At 41.0% G+C, this 15,690-nt stretch overlaps 1 protein-coding gene across 2 annotated transcripts in view; it reads left to right on the top strand.

The window, feature by feature from the left end:
* ctnnal1 (catenin (cadherin-associated protein), alpha-like 1) overlaps positions 1 to 15,690 on the top strand; it is a 56,009-nt gene continuing 40,319 nt past the window's right edge. The window contains exon 1 of one of the 2 annotated variants that reach the window (XM_082521242.1): positions 1 to 460. In XM_082521242.1, coding sequence (XP_082377368.1) covers positions 365 to 460 — 96 coding nt within the window. In that variant the 5' untranslated portion in view covers positions 1 to 364. The remainder of the gene's footprint in view (positions 461 to 15,690) is intronic. The other variant, XM_082521243.1, reaches the window with a different exon arrangement.

Here is a 15,690-nt window from a genome sequence, read left to right as displayed (position 1 = left end):
CGCTCCCCACTTAAGCAGTCAGCAGTGAAAACCCGACTGCGTGTGCGTGCTCTGTGCGTGGTTGCCCACAGTGGTGTGCTGCAGTCCGCTCCCTGCCGTAGTTGAGTAAAGTACATGGACATTAGCGGGCGCAGCGGCACAACCACCGAGCTGGAGTGGATTAAAACTGCGTGCGTGCGTGGAGAGCCACTCGACGACCGACTGCGAACCCCCCGGAGTGTAATCCCAAGTCCGTTATACCAGTTTGCAAATGCGAAACAGCAAAGCAGAGGCTGTCGGTAAACTCAGTTAGTGGCGTGCATTGTGTGTGCGTGTATGTGTGTGTGAGAGTGTGTGTCAATCAGGGAGAGAAAGCTCGGCGGGAATGGCTTCATCTCCGTGCGGCAACAGTAACTTTGATTCCGGTCTGGAAATCAAAACTCGCTCGGTGGAGCAGACGCTTATTCCTTTAGTTTCGCAGGTGAGTACTCCGGAAACCTAAACCGTGACGTTTAGTTATCGCATTCGAAGCCCTTGTGCTCTCAAACCACACTTCGACTTTACAGCTGTGTCGAGCACATGACACCGATTCTGTTGTTTACCTATTTGTGCACTGTGTCTGCAGTGCGTGCTTCCTTCCCGTGCTGCGTTTAAAAGCAGTCCCACGTGCGAATAGTTTATCAAGTTACGACACTGTGGTAGTCCTGTAACTGTTGTAGAAAACGGAAAAAGTAACGATACTCAAAGTTGTCTTAAGTTACAAAGGTGGGCACAGCCAAGTCTGAGGAAAATAAGCTGTGGATACGCTGAACGGGTAACTTGGGAAGTTTGTGATTTACAGAATTACATAACAGACTAGAATAATGCAGGGTAGTGAAACTGTTCACACCCAGAAGGCAATAAAATGAATTATGATGATGGTTCTTTATCTTTTTGAGACGATCACAAACTCTCCAGGAAGTCTTCACACTCTTCAGAGAGTAGCCCAGAAGCCGTAAGTTTTCCCTGAAGTCCTCCTTCGCCACTCCAGAGCTGTTCCCGAGCTGTGGCTCTCTCTTCTCTAATTGAGCCACTTTGAAGCACGTGCTTTGTTTTTCAATAAACACAGGAAAACGAAGGACCCACTTAAGGCCACTGCACTCCCTCAGCAACTCTCCACTCTTACACACTTTAACAGTCCCCGGATTAAACAAAACAAGGAGCTTAGGTCAATAAGTTAATGAATCGTTTTATTGTATGTTGGTTAGAAGCTGGAGGCTGTTTGGGCCATTTTAGGCTTTAATTTGCATGACTATCTTCCGCTCTTGTTTCCAGCATGTCACAAAAATGGGGAAGTCGTCTGCTCCTGAATAGGGAAGTGACCACTAGTCTTATAAATGCTAATATCCCCCTGTTTTGTAGGACAGGGTTGTGGTTTTCACTTGAAAGACAGTGGGAGAAATCAGCATCTCACTGCTGGGTGAACAGAGTCTGGATAATACCACACTGGGAGGCCCATGACACTGTCCCTGCCCCTCCTGTGCTCACTGGCAACCTGCTTCCTCCCTCTCATTGCACAGGCTCATTTGAAAGATATAAGGTCATCCTGTCCCGAATAGATATGGGTTACTTATCAGAAAAGGACATCTGTTAGAGGGATGTGCTTTCCATGTAGTATGATAACTCAGGGCTAAATCTGTGCGAGCGTATACCGGCAGTGCAAGCAGGAGTTTGGGGAACAATATTCACACTAAGTACTGCTGTAATAATGCGCAAAAGTGTACAATAAATGTCCCATCCCTTGTGTTAGTGTAATATTTGCTGTCCAGCAAACTTATGGTGCACTCCTGCCTGCTGAGTTATTGGCTGGGCTCCCGTCTGTAGAGGGGTAAACTGTAATATGCATTCAGCTTATTACAGTCCATAGAGGGCCTCAAGGACAGTATTTCCTAATTTTCTTTTTTTCTCAGTGTAAGGCCTGTCCCCATAGCAACAGAGCTCTGCAATGCTGAAAGAAACCACATTTTCAAGGACCGTCAACTCCATATGTAACATTTTGTTGTTGTTTTGTCATAAGATCAAGGTCACTGTTAACTGATACACAGGTTCCTCTTTGTGTGCAAAAATGCACAACTTTTCCTTTTATTTTTATTATTATTATTTTTTTTAAAGAAATGATTCTGAGCATGAAATGATTAGTCTATTTTACCGAAGTAATAATTTTGACAATCTGATTCTGACAATGGATGTTATTTGAATTTAGATTTTGAAATTAGACGTCCTCTGGGGGCTTAAGTCAGCCTTTTCTGCTGTTTGTGGAGATGCAATTGATTCAAAGAATAATTGCTGAAGGTAGAAAATTGTTTGTATGATTCTGATTTCCTAGAAATAGTTTCCATAAAAACCCCCAACAAAAAAACGTATGTTATAGTGAACTTCTTTACGGAGTCACTTAGTTGGATTTTACATGGATTGCTTAGTAAATCTCAAGCATTAGGTGTGGTAGTTTTTTTTTTTTTTTTTTTTTTTTACAGATTGTAAATAATCAGATAAATTGAATGAAATTATAACATTTTTTAAGTCAAATCATTAATTTTGAAAGGTCATGATGGTTATTCTGACACTGGTGGTTGTAAATATGTGGTTTTTGGTGTTTGTGCACGCTAGGACAGTGCTAGGTTATAGTTCGTAACAATTGGGACTCTGATTTGAGTAATCGTGACCAGCTAGCCTTCATTTTCTGTCTAAAATGCAGTGAATAGAAAAGCAACAAAGCTGCTGTCTTGTCATAATTCAAGAAGGACCGTAAACTTTATTCTGATTGTAAGGATGGTGACTTGCAGGTGTCACGTATGATAATAAACTGCTTATTGAGATTCCACAATGAATGTGCAAAAATTATTGGCAACAAAACAACTGTTAGTATTCTAAATAGTTTTTCCAGTAAGAAACTGCTGTTGTAGATTACAGTAGGTACGCTGGAAAATAACGGCTAATATATTTGCAAGAACTTCACCGTAAATTACAGGAAAACAATCCTGGACACTTGCTGTTTATGTGTGTTTTTGTGTATGCACTGAATGAGAGAAAAAGAAATCGCTTTGCGAGAAAAGTCAGTAGAAAGGCTGATGGTTAACCCAGCTGTGATAATAAAATTACCTGGCTTCAGGTGTGTATGATAACTTTGTTAACGGCGTTATGTGACATTTCTGAGAATGAGTATTGCCATACATGCGCATCAATTGAATTAGTGTACTTAGAAACACTGACTGTGAGGGCTGTGCTCTGCAGCTTGTCTTCTTAAGGAGCGTTGTATGCATGCGCGTGTGTGTGTGGATCTCATAACTATCAAAGCGGAAATGAAAAAGCAGTGTCAGTCTGAGAGCCTACGTTTGATAAGGTTTTATGTTGTTTACTCTCCCCTTTTATTTTTTAATTATTTATTTCCTCTCCTCTCGCCTTGTTGACGTTGATATCCTCAGGCCTCTGTTATCAGCTTCACTCCCACCAGGGTGTAATTATAGGCCAGGGAAACCTCCCCGTCTTGCACTTCATACATATACACAAACTGGATAGATGCACGCAGTCCCACCTACGTCTTTCCTTTTTATGCATACTGATTATTTTGTGTATGCATTTTTTTTTTTTTTGTGTTTGTCTGGGGGTTTGTTTGTTTTTTTTGCACCAGTAGGTCAGAGTCATTCCCAACTTTCCAGCTGGTCTGAGATTCTGCAATTTAAATGAGTCCTGTTTTCTTAATGGACCACCTGGATGCTTTCGGGCCGCGTTCTTTATCATTTTGACCAGTTCCTTCCTTTTCTCCTTCGACTTCTTTTTTTCAAACTACAAAATGCATTTTCTTGATTTCTAAACGACACATTCTCCTATGTTAATACAAATTTTGTAATATGCTTTGCTTCACCTTTGCCCTCGGTTTTGTGTTCAGGGACATGGTGAGGCTAATGAATTGCTCTGGTGGTGGTCAAAATGTAATAGCCATCATGCAGAGAGAAGGGGAAACTAAAGCAAACACGTCTGCTGTTGTGTGTGCGTGCTACCTGTGATGTGGCCTATAGCCAGCTGGAAGGCAATTAGCAATACTCTGGATGCTTTTTCCTTGAGATCCGATTCCTGTTTTGAAGTGGTAATTAGTGGGGGGAAAAAACAGTTATGTTCCTGGGCTTTTATAATTGAGGTGTGTTTTCCTATTAAAAACGCAGCAGCCCAGTCTGGGTGCGGACATGGTGGTCCACACTGATGAAGTGTAAAGGTGCTGTTTTGAAGCAAAGACTTGTGGGAACGAATAGGAGCTTGGGAATAATCTCTAAGACTTTGATCAGATTGGTGTACGTTAAACACTCGTGACACCCTGGCCTTGTGATTACATAGCTCAGCTGTCTCCATCATTTTTCTTCAGGCCCGAGCCAGGAGTTTCTTAAAAGATTTTCTCCTATAATTGGGCCTGGAAAATCCGTTCTCTGTCTGCGTTTGTTAGCATCGACTTTGTCATGCTTCCAGGGGTTCTGTGGTGGTTGCAGTTTTGCTTTCTGAAGTGTTATAGAACACTGTGGGGGGGAGAAAAAAGCTTTCCCGTGTTCTTTTTGCTCTCAACCTGGATTGAAATGGCATATTTATCACCCAAACAAATGCTCAGGGGAAAGTCGGAGGATGTGATTTTTCTCAAAGCTTTGCCATTTTGCCATAAATTTCAACATTAAACAAAAAAGCTGACAAAACACGCTTCATAAACATACTCCAAACTTAACGGCTTCGTAAGCACGGCCATCAGTCAAATTTCCGTTCCGCCCTCTGGAAATACTGGAAATTGAATTTTACTGAGGTACGAGGCTCTATTTCCTTCCTAATGTTCCTGGTCCTATAGTAGAGTGACATGACAAACGTCCAGGTAGTGAAGTTGTTTTTTATATCTAGACAGAGGCATTACTGTTGCCATGAGCCCTAACAGATCTCCGTCCTCGAGTTGTATGATGATAATGGAGACAAATGGGTCCCTGGCATGAAAGTAAAACCACATGAGGATAGCAACGCACTCCAAGCTTGCACGTGAATACACACTCATAAATCAGAGCATATAAATATAACATGATTGGGACAACATATGCCTTTATTGTATATGTGGGAGATGGGTGGGGAATTCCACAGTGGTTTGAGCGTCTTTGTATCTGTGTACTCTGATGTGTGTGATTGTCTGCTCACGGATAACAGAATCTACACAGATCTGTGGTGGTGGGATTGTGGTTTTCATGTGTCATCGTCTGTTTTGTGTTCTGCTGCTACAGGTTGTCACCCCGTCCAAGTTCAACCCACTGTGGTGGTGACTAAAACAGAACGCCTGATAACACAATTTGAGAGCAACCTTTTTTCCTGTTACGTCAGTATCAGTGAAAGATGCTGATTAATGGCCACGCTATTTACACAAACACTCCCAATCACCAGTGTTGGGAAGGTAAAATATATTCCACTACAGATTACAGAATACATGCCCCCAAAATGTAGTTTGTAACATATTTTGTTAAGTTACTCAATGCAAGGAACGTATTCTGAATACTTTAGATTACTTAATATAATGTCATGCTTTTTACAACTACATGAATGTACTATTGCTGTGTGATTTATTACTATTACTGAAGGTTACTTGCCACCAAGCTAACATTGTTAGCTGAGGTTAGTTCATAGACTGCTTTCCGAACTGCACATGATTATTTGCAGCTAGCAGGTTTTTAATGTTATCCAAGTCTAACAGTCAGCAGTCTATGAACTAACGCCAGCTAACAATGTTAGCTTGGTGGCGGGTAGCTTTTAGTAATAGTAATAAATCACACAGCAATAGTACATTGAAGTGGCACATAACCCAGGTAGCTACCACAACTAAAACATAATAGTTGCAGTAGGCTAGTGAACTTACTTTCAGATGTTTCTTTGGGTTGGAGGTGGAGGCTTTTGACGCTGAAAGTAGCTTGGTTGCTGGCAAACAGAGTTTGCATTGCACGGTCAGATTTGGCCCATCCCTTTTTTTTTTTTTCTTTAAATGTGAAGTGGTGTCAGAATTTCCAAGTAAGAAATGCATTCCTGCCTGTACACTGCTGGCTCTGGGTCCATTGTGTAACTGATGCCACCAGGATTAACATGACGCTTACATTAGAGCCTCTAATTCCGACAATGCGTGGAATTACCAGAATTAGAGAGGGGATAGCCTAACATATGAAACAGGAAAAGACCGCTGTGAAATCCATTTATTTCAACAAAGTAACTGTATTCCAATTATCATCTTTTTTTGGGTAACTGTAACGGAATACAGTTACTCTTATTGTGTATTTTAAATACGTAAAGCTGGTACATGTATTCTGTTACTCCCCAACACTGCCAATCACTCATATTTCCATACAGTATATTAGGGCTGTTCAATATAACGATATATATGGGATGACGATATAAAAACGTCTATAGTTTCATTTTACGCTATCGTTGTTTCGTGGTGTCACAAAATAAACAGTTTACAGCAATATTTTTTCATTGTTTTGATGGTCACTGTAGTGGCTATATTAATTTCTTAAAGTTCTCTCTTTCTCTTATATTTAATATAACTACACTACGGACGGACAAGCGCCTGTTTTTATGCGTTGTCGTTAACAACAACGATGGTAAAACCATCGCGTGTCCGCTCGTTTATTTTCCACATAAACCTTTCACAATAAAGCTCAAGATCCTGTTGAGACTTTTCAAAATAAACTGAATCAAGTGAAAGAGTAGGCAGATTATTTACAGATGAGGAGTAAAAAAGAGCCGCCAGGTGCTAAAAAATAAACCTTAGACTCAAACGTTAGAACAGGCTTTTCCCCACAGCACGCTGTGTAATAAATACTCACAAAGAAAACTGCAGCCGTTACAACTTATTTCTAAATGTATCGGTTAAAACACTCGACTCCAGGTACACGACGCCCAGCTGGAAACACTTCATGAAAGTTGAGCTGCCCGAGAGTCACAGAATTTACAGAAAATGTTAAATTTTGATTTTATATCGTTATCGGGACGATAGAATTCTTATATCGGGATATGAGATTTTGGTCATATCGCACAGTCCTACACTATATACCCTTTTCCCCTCTAAAGAAACTGGGAGATCGTGCGGTTTTGCAGGTTGGTTCTACACATGGGCTCTCAGCTGGTTTAAAGATCTAATATATGAATTGCAGTGAGCCTGACTCGCATTATTGTTGAATAAATGACGCTCTTTGGCATGTCCTTGTTCAGCAGTAGGAAGTAAACAGTCAACAAGCCTGTTTCATCAAAGTGAAATGAGATGCAATTCCACTCGGCTCCCCTTGTTTTCTAGTAAAGTGGTTGCATTAGGCAGCTAACTTTGTCAATTTGGAGAATCCACATTCTCTCTTCTGATGATTAAATCCACTCTTCTAAGCCTCCCACCCTGACTCATATTCACTTTTCATTGCATTTCTCTAACACAAACACACACTCAGTGTCATGTAAACACACATGTGCAGAGCTTAAATGATCGGTGTTTCCCCCTTGTCCCCTCGAGCGGTCTTTTCATTATTGCTATCAGGGGAGTCATTACAGATTGCTGTTCTCTTTAAGTGCCGATAAAAGGGTCTGTCTTACATGTCGAGCCGTTGACCTTTCCTCGGTTAATATACTTCCAGATGAGAAAAGTGCTTCTTTTTTTTTGCGTGTGTGTGTGTGTGTGTGTGTGTGTGTGTGTGTGCGCACCTGAAACCTCCAAATAACCTGGCCCAATGGGATCAGTCACCTAGAGGGAACAGCAGAGTTAATTTAATGGTGCAAGAAGGCAATCTCACGCTCTGCAATTTAACTTATTTGAAAGGTGAGGCTAATAGCAGAAGGTGCTTTTAATTGTCTAAGGAGAAGCCACTGCCTCTGACCGAGATGTATGGCTATATCCTGAAGGCTGATAAAGTATTGATTAAGCCCCTCTCCCATCATCAGTCAGCCTCAAATTGCTTTCATTCAGTCTTTCATTGACCATCAAATGAAAATGGGGAACAGACTCATTTTGTCAGTTTGTGAAAACTTGGGTCCTAGTTGTCTGCAGTAACACTGAGTGTTTGGTTTTTATCCGTCAAGGTTTTACAATTTTCCACCGTCAGATTCCTGAGAGAAGAAGTGACAATAACAAAACTGCTGTCAGTGGATTCTTATCTCGACTAACCAGGATATTATTTTTGTAAAGATATGTTGCCATGCATTTTTTTTCTTTTTTGCAAATTACTATAAATTTTTTAAAATTCTGTTATCACCGCAACTTCCCTGAGCTCACTGTTAATATGATCTGCCACCGCGTTCACGCACTGTGTGTGAATGATCCTCCAAGACCTGCAGAGGCTCTTAGGTGCTTATTATTCCTGTTTAATATCAAGTGATTGTCTGGCCCATTGCCGCCCTGTGCTTACAGTATATTTTTCTGAGTTATGATGATGAGGTAGTGATGGGACATCTCATAAGTATGAGCACACAGGAGGAAATCTCTCTGTCGGTGAAGATGTGATGCCTAATGTGGCGTGATGTTTTGTGTTGTCCAGCCTCACACCCTGCGGATTAAGATGGATGTATAAACACATGGCTGAAGCACAAACAAGGACATATGTATTAAGAAACCTCACAACCGTTTCCTAGGCTCTCATTCTGTAGCTGTACATAAGGAATATTTTACTAAAATAGCACAGATACAGGTTGAATAGCTTTCTCTGTTTTTTAAACTGTGCTCGCTAAGAAGTAAGATATAGTGTTGCTGTACATGCTGTTAGGACATGCAGACTGAAGAGTGAGACAGGACAGGCCTCTTACTGTAATCTTGTAGGCATGCACTCTCCTATTTGCCTTGTCATGTACTGCTAGAGATATGACATGATATATCTATATTATCTGCTGCCTGGACAACCGCAGGTAAACACACCACTGTTTGGCAGGCAGCTGTTTGTTTCTTGTTGTTTTCCTCTTTGTGTGTCTGTGGCTGAGCATTGTGATCATTCTGGTCTTGAGCCCATGACATTGACCTGACAGTTTTACACACTGTGGGGTTTAGAGGTTAAGCTCTGCAAATCCTGGTTATGACAGGAACCCTTTCTACGTTTCCAGGTAAACCATTGCACCATCCTATAGTTTCATGGTAAGGGTGACGTCTTTATATGAAAGTGGAGGTTGCTGTCACTGAAAATATCGCACCAGTCAGTGTTACTATTCCTTTCTGTACTTGATCAGCCGGTCCTTGTCACGATCTTCTTACCTCTGTCCTCCTGGCTTGCATTGTAAGGAATGTAGAAATATCTCAAAGTGAAAAACAAAACCAAGTCTAGGAAACGAAGCAGTCTTTAAGCATTAGTTGGATATAAGTATAATTATCTTTTTGATCATGTATTATCTATAAAGGTTTTCTGACACTCATCCCAGAGCTGTCCAAGTCTTCCTGTTTGTTCTTCTCTCCTTCCCCATCAGCAACATTGCTAACTTTACCTCCGAGGAATCCTTCAGCCTGGCTTGTATGTGTTAATTGCTTTCTTCAAGCGTCTTTGAACTTCTCCCCCCCTCGATAATGAGTTCTTTTAAAAAGATGAGGTTTGACATGACAGAACAAAGACAGTGTGAAGGGCACAGGGAACATAGAATACCAAACATTTTCTGTAATTCAGAACAATTTCAAAGTTGCCGTGTCACCTTTGCCATCACTTAATGTCTGCACTGTTTGATTAAAAATTGATTTTTTATTTTATTTTAGTTTCTTTGTTAATCTTTTGATTACTTAAATGATAAATTTCACTTTATGCTAAATTGGCAAGCATGCCACTTTTAATTCAGTGCGATATCACTTTTAGTGACTACTTCAACCTCAAGCAGTCGTGTTGAGTGACTGCCAGATCACCTCACTTTGTGGGGTGATTCAGGGTGTGTCTGTAAGGAAGTATCAGTGTGTAAGATGCTGTAGCACCTCGTTTGTATGTCTTCCACCCTTCCTCTGTTGCTCTGCCCAATTTCCTGATTTCGTTTTCCTGTCACACCCCTTTCTCTTTTGGTCTTTAGTTCTGCCTTTAGCCTTGTGCCTGTTTTCTTCTCACCACTCTCCACTTACCTTTCAGTTTTCTAACTATTAATCTCAACTTCTCCAGAGAGTTAGGGGCTCTATATCACCTCATTAATTATGCAGCTTGCTGAAAACCTAGCTAGAGGCTGCAGGTATAGCCTCAGCTGAATAGCTCAGCCCAATCATTTCTTTGGATCTTTCCCTCTTTCTTCTCTACCGTAAAATGAGACGCAATCTTCGGGACTGCATCCATTCTGAAGAACACTAATGGGAATAGCATGTAACCAGCTGAGCCAGATTTGGCCGTCTCTTTCTCTGACATAGAATGGATGAAGATGATGCTATTCTTACCACGTTTTGTCTGAGCGTCACATATCTTCAGGGGAAATGTTTTCTGAAAGGAATGCAATGTTGAAAGCACAGCTGTAAAGAGATAGGATCTTGGACATTTTGAAAAGACTTTGTATCAAGAATGGGTTTATATAATTTTAACTTGCAGGATTGAGCTATGTTTGTAATTGTCAGATTTCCATGGGCTAACTATAATGAAATGGAAAAGCAATACATTCCCCTGTGTCAGTTTTGGCCGGCGGTCATAGGTTCTGTCCAATAATATGACGTGAGACTGGAGTAAAAGACCTCCATGGATTGGCACTTTATTAAAGAAGGAGCATGATAACAGCACAAACACTAACTACAACTAAACCAAATGGCTTCCTTTTATACTCTACCTTTTCAGGTGAACATCCGGAATAGCCCAAGTATGGGGGTTAACTAATCAACATGAAAACATAACCCTCCACACAAACAAACATACAATAACATTAAAGAACATCACAAACATATACATATTTCCAACACATACTATAAACAAACCAATAACATAAGCTTCACCCATTTCTATCTAAATTAAAGCCCTCTTTAACCATACTCCCTAACCTGGCACATTGGTCTGCTCCAAGAGCTCTTAAACAGGTGATTGAGCCACTTTCACTCTTTTGCTCCACATCCTGCAAGAAGCAACCAGGACAGGTGAGTACCTTTACAAGTTCTCATTTCACATATGTTTAGGTTATTGATGAATGATTAACTGCAAACAGCTCTAACTTTGGCTCTTCTCCGACACAGGTAGGATGGCCAGTCCCACTGTCTCTTTTCAGTTAAAAGCTGTCAATTTAATCATATGTCAAATAACCTAATAAAAGACTCCATAAGAACTAATGTGTTTTCTTTATTACCCTATTTTAAATTCCTAATCCAACAATTAATCACTAACAATACCCCCCTGGTCTCCATTACACCCTGCCTCTCAAGCAGACTTTTATCCTTTTGATGAGCTCCAGTGCGATTGCCTAATGCTGCGTTCACACTGGAAGTGATGTGGCGACCGTATAAAGTGAATGAAACTATGAGCAAAAATACCCACTGGCGGCACAAAGTGGGAGGGACTTTTCTCAAGTTATAAGTCAGCCAATGAGAATGTACCATACTGCTGATTGACAAATGACCTTATAGTGAATGCATTAATAGGTTACCTAGGCACCAGGAGGCTAGGATGTCTGTGAGCGACCAGCTGTCAGCTTCACAGCAATGCACGACGACTGAACCACTACCAGTGTGGGTACAACTTTAGACTACAGCTGGAGATGGTAGTTCTTGTTCTGTGGGCTCTGTGTAGGAGCCCATGAAATGGATAACCAGCTTCTGAATGTTCTGGTTAGAGCAGAACGTCTGTCAACAGGTGCAGTGGATAAAAGTGGCGTACAACAACATCCTTTCGTAGAAGCAGCAAAAAGAAATCAAGGACCACCCCAGCAATCTCGCCACAGCAGTCTGATTAGCAGCGCCAAAAACTTTCAGAATAACAGTGAGGCATCGATGGCAGATGGCATTATCTCAGTTGCATGAAAAGTAAGTCCCCTATACACTCAGGTGGCTATCAATATACCTGGGCAGCCTGCCAGGTAAAGTTCGTGTGCGGCAAACACTCTGACACCTAGCTCTTGGTATGAGGAAGATGTTCTCATCTTGTCACCGTTTCTAGATGACTGGAGCCAGCGGGTGACAGCTGGGGCCAGTCAGCCGGGATTCATAGCCCAGTGTGTACATGTGTACTTAAGAACACATACACCCAGGACCAACACCTATAAATAAGTTAAAGTCACTCTACTCCTATAAATAAAGTTCTAGTTGTTCTGGGCATTTCTCTGGATCTGCTATCTGAATGACTGAAAAGAGCTCTTGATATGAAAACTAATATTAAAATGTGAGTGTGAGAGTTAGTGATTTTAGAAAAGAGTGTTTACTGCATCGTCAGTAAACACTCGTCTATGGGTTGCAGGTACTGGTTCATGTTAATGTCGTTTGATGTTTAAATTCTGCACCGATGGACCTCAAACCACTTGAAGACATGGGTATGTGTCATGTAGTGAAAGCACGTTCCCGAAGCCCCTGTGAGAATGTGTTAGGGAGTCTGTGTGTGTCACAACACAGGCCTTTATACAGCCTGCAGTTAGGGGGGGCTGCATTCCTTTAAGGGCTCAAGTTTCGAGCTCCCACAATGTGCGTGTGTGCATGTGTGTGTGGTGTCTGAAATTGTGCCTCCATGTTCTTTAAAGGGCATCACGACTGAGGTCAAAAGTCAAAGTCTCAAAGGGCAAAAACCTTGATTCTGGCTGGTATGCATGTGTTTGTCTGCCCCCCCCCTTCATTCATCGGTGAATCCTCCAGCTCAGCGTATAACGTTCCGTGTTGTGGCTTCTGATGTTTGGTCTGACACACTTCATTGCTTTATTAATGCAGTACTTCACTTTCTAAAGTCCCTTTCTTCTCACATGTCAAACCTTCAAGACAACATTCTTAGGAATTTATCTCTGTCTGTTCGAGAATGTCTCTTGCTCTGGGGCTAGTTTGTAGCTGCGTTGGCTTTTGTCTACACCTGACAACTCGCATTTCTAAATGCTTCCTTTCATTTTGTAAGAAGTTGACCCAAACCCCCCCCCCTCCAAAAAACGCAGTAGCCCAGAATTCCCAGAGGTAGCTTGTGGAAATCATTTTGGTGGTTTTCATCAGATTTGACCTTCAATAGGCAGCTGAGAAATGAAGCACATTTTTCTTTGTCACTTTGCTTTTTCATTCACAAGCCGTGATTAGTTTCGGAACAGACCAGTGTTTCTGACAGGTGCATTTGGTCAGCTTCCCCTGCTCCTGCAGAACATGCTGTTGCTGAGTGAGGCCGTCACAGAGCCTGGTTAGGCCGCTTTCACACACTTTTCACTGCACACTACTACTTGTATTAGTTGTCCATTACTTGTAATTACTTGTAATTACCAATTATGATGACTGATGGAATGTTTTCCAAGCCAAGTTGGCAAGCAGTTCGGATTTTCCTGTTGAGGATTTTATACAATTACCCAGTCATTAAACATGGCTCAGCATGAGGACAACCTGAGGGGGGTGACTTTCATGTGTTTTGGTTGTATTGTTCATAACTTCGGGTTTCGTAGGGGGGCAGTCGTCATCATGCAACACCGCATTCAAGAAAATCACCCAAAGACAAATATTAGCTGCAATGTTCCAGGCTAAAAAATAAGTCAACACTTCTAAGCAAACTCTCCTGTCTTTGTTTTACTCGCAGGATGTTGGTTTGCGAGCTTGTGATGATGTGAGAATATAAGCTTTAATACCCCTGATTGTTTTGGGTTATACTCGTGGTTTCATCTAAATAGATGTTGCTTGATGATGGATCTGGAGATGTATTTCTAGCAGGTTGCTTACGGTTATTATTCCAACTTTTATTTTCCTTGTACACAAGATACTCATCAATCTTTAGTGGTGGCTCAGGAGGTCTTGATTGAGATAATTAAAGGGCAGAATGAGGACTACGATAAAAGACTCATCAGGAGTTGGAGTTTGCCTTTTTCATGTGCTTTCAAATGTTTCAACAACAAAGATAAATCTTAGAGGGAAGTCAGATGCAAGGACAAAGCAGATACAGTGCTTAGGGCCACGTTGTGTTTGGTTTTTCTTTTTTTCTTTTTTTTATGGGTTCAGAGGTTTCAAAGAAAACAATTTGCCACAGTCCATTTGAATTTCTACACCCCATGTTTCTTTTGAAGGTGTATGTAGGGTGAAATTGACTAAAATATTTAACTTCTAGGAAGAAAATTGTTTCCATGTTTGACTTTGTGCCACTTCTCTGCTGTTATACCCGCTACAGAATACCAGACAGCTTTTAGACTGCAGGTTTAAGTTATTTATCAGTTGGAAATTTTGGTCTGTTTATGCACACCAACAACGGACCATGTCTGCAAATGAAGACATCCACTAAAATGGTATATATATATATATTTTTTTTTTTACTCCTTCTTGATATGCAACGACTTGCCCAAAATGAATGTTACGAAACAAAACAAGACTTAGTGTCTAAGCAAAGGCTTCTGAGCAACACCGTCTGGAATTTCTAACCTGCTTCTGGATGTGAAAAGAGATTGAAGACTTCACATTTAGATATCATGAGTGATGTCTCGATGGTTTTTTTTTCTTCAGTGTTTTGCCGTCTTTGTGACATTGACTTGCCAGATTAAATAACTGCTGTACTCTGGTGAGGCTTTCTTGGGGTGGGGTAGGGAGGGGGTTTGGGGCCATGGGGTGGACGTCACTATGAAACTCCTCGGTCTTCAATGGAACAAAGAGCTCAGTGTAGCCTGGAGAAATCTCTAGCTGCATATGGTGTACGTTTCCAAATGGGTGGGATCTCATCTGCATTGCCTCGCTGCCTGAGCCAGAGATGTCTTTGATATTGCATCTTGGATGTTTTGCAAAAACGTGCTTAGATCAAAGATATCTGTGCTGCCAGGCTGGCTGTCTTGGTTTTACTTTGATAACAGCTTGATCCATGTAAAAACAGTTAGATCCAAGTAATTAGCGTCATTGTCCGCTATTCTTTCTGTCTGTTTTGAGTTGGTTAGAAGCTGACACGGCATGGTTTACACTCTGAGACTAGGATATGCCTCCTAGAAGCTTTCAGTAGATGAGGCTTTTGGCCATCTTTTTGATGTAAGTAGGAAAATCTAAGCTTTTTTTCTCTCTTTTTTAAATTCATCCAAAATATATTTGTTATACTATTTGTAAGTGGTAGTCTGTTACAGGTGTGCCAGCATTATGATGCTGAGAAAAAAATACTTTAGCACCATTCAGGCCGGAGCCACTCTTATAAAATATGAAAGGAGATATGTTTTGATTTCATTATTTAATATTCTTTTGAAAGAAGAACTTCATCTGCATTGTGTTTTGCTCAATAATAAAAGTGTCTCTCTCTCAGCTATAAACTCTCAGATGGTTTTAGCAAATTACTTTTTGTACTCTTTATGAATACTGCTTTTCAGTAGGTGACTTTTTTTGACTCCCCCAAAACATTTTTCACACTTCACTTGCAAAAACCTGAATCCACTCTGCATCACGTAGGACAGAAAATGGTCTCAGTAATACTGTACAGATGTTACTGAATAATTTACCATATTCACATGTAAGCAGCATTCAGTATGCGATTCATTCTTGAAACTGAGGGTAGGTGATAAAACTGCCTCCTGTTATTCCAAAAAAAGCAAATCCGAAGCTTCAGCTTGGCATAAAAACTCAGAACAAAGAAAAATGGC

This window comes from Aulonocara stuartgranti (assembly GCF_965226115.1).
Source record: "Aulonocara stuartgranti genome assembly, chromosome: 22".
Classification (NCBI taxonomy): Eukaryota; Metazoa; Chordata; class Actinopteri; order Cichliformes; family Cichlidae; genus Aulonocara; species Aulonocara stuartgranti.
This window is presented reverse-complemented; position numbering and strand designations above follow the sequence as displayed.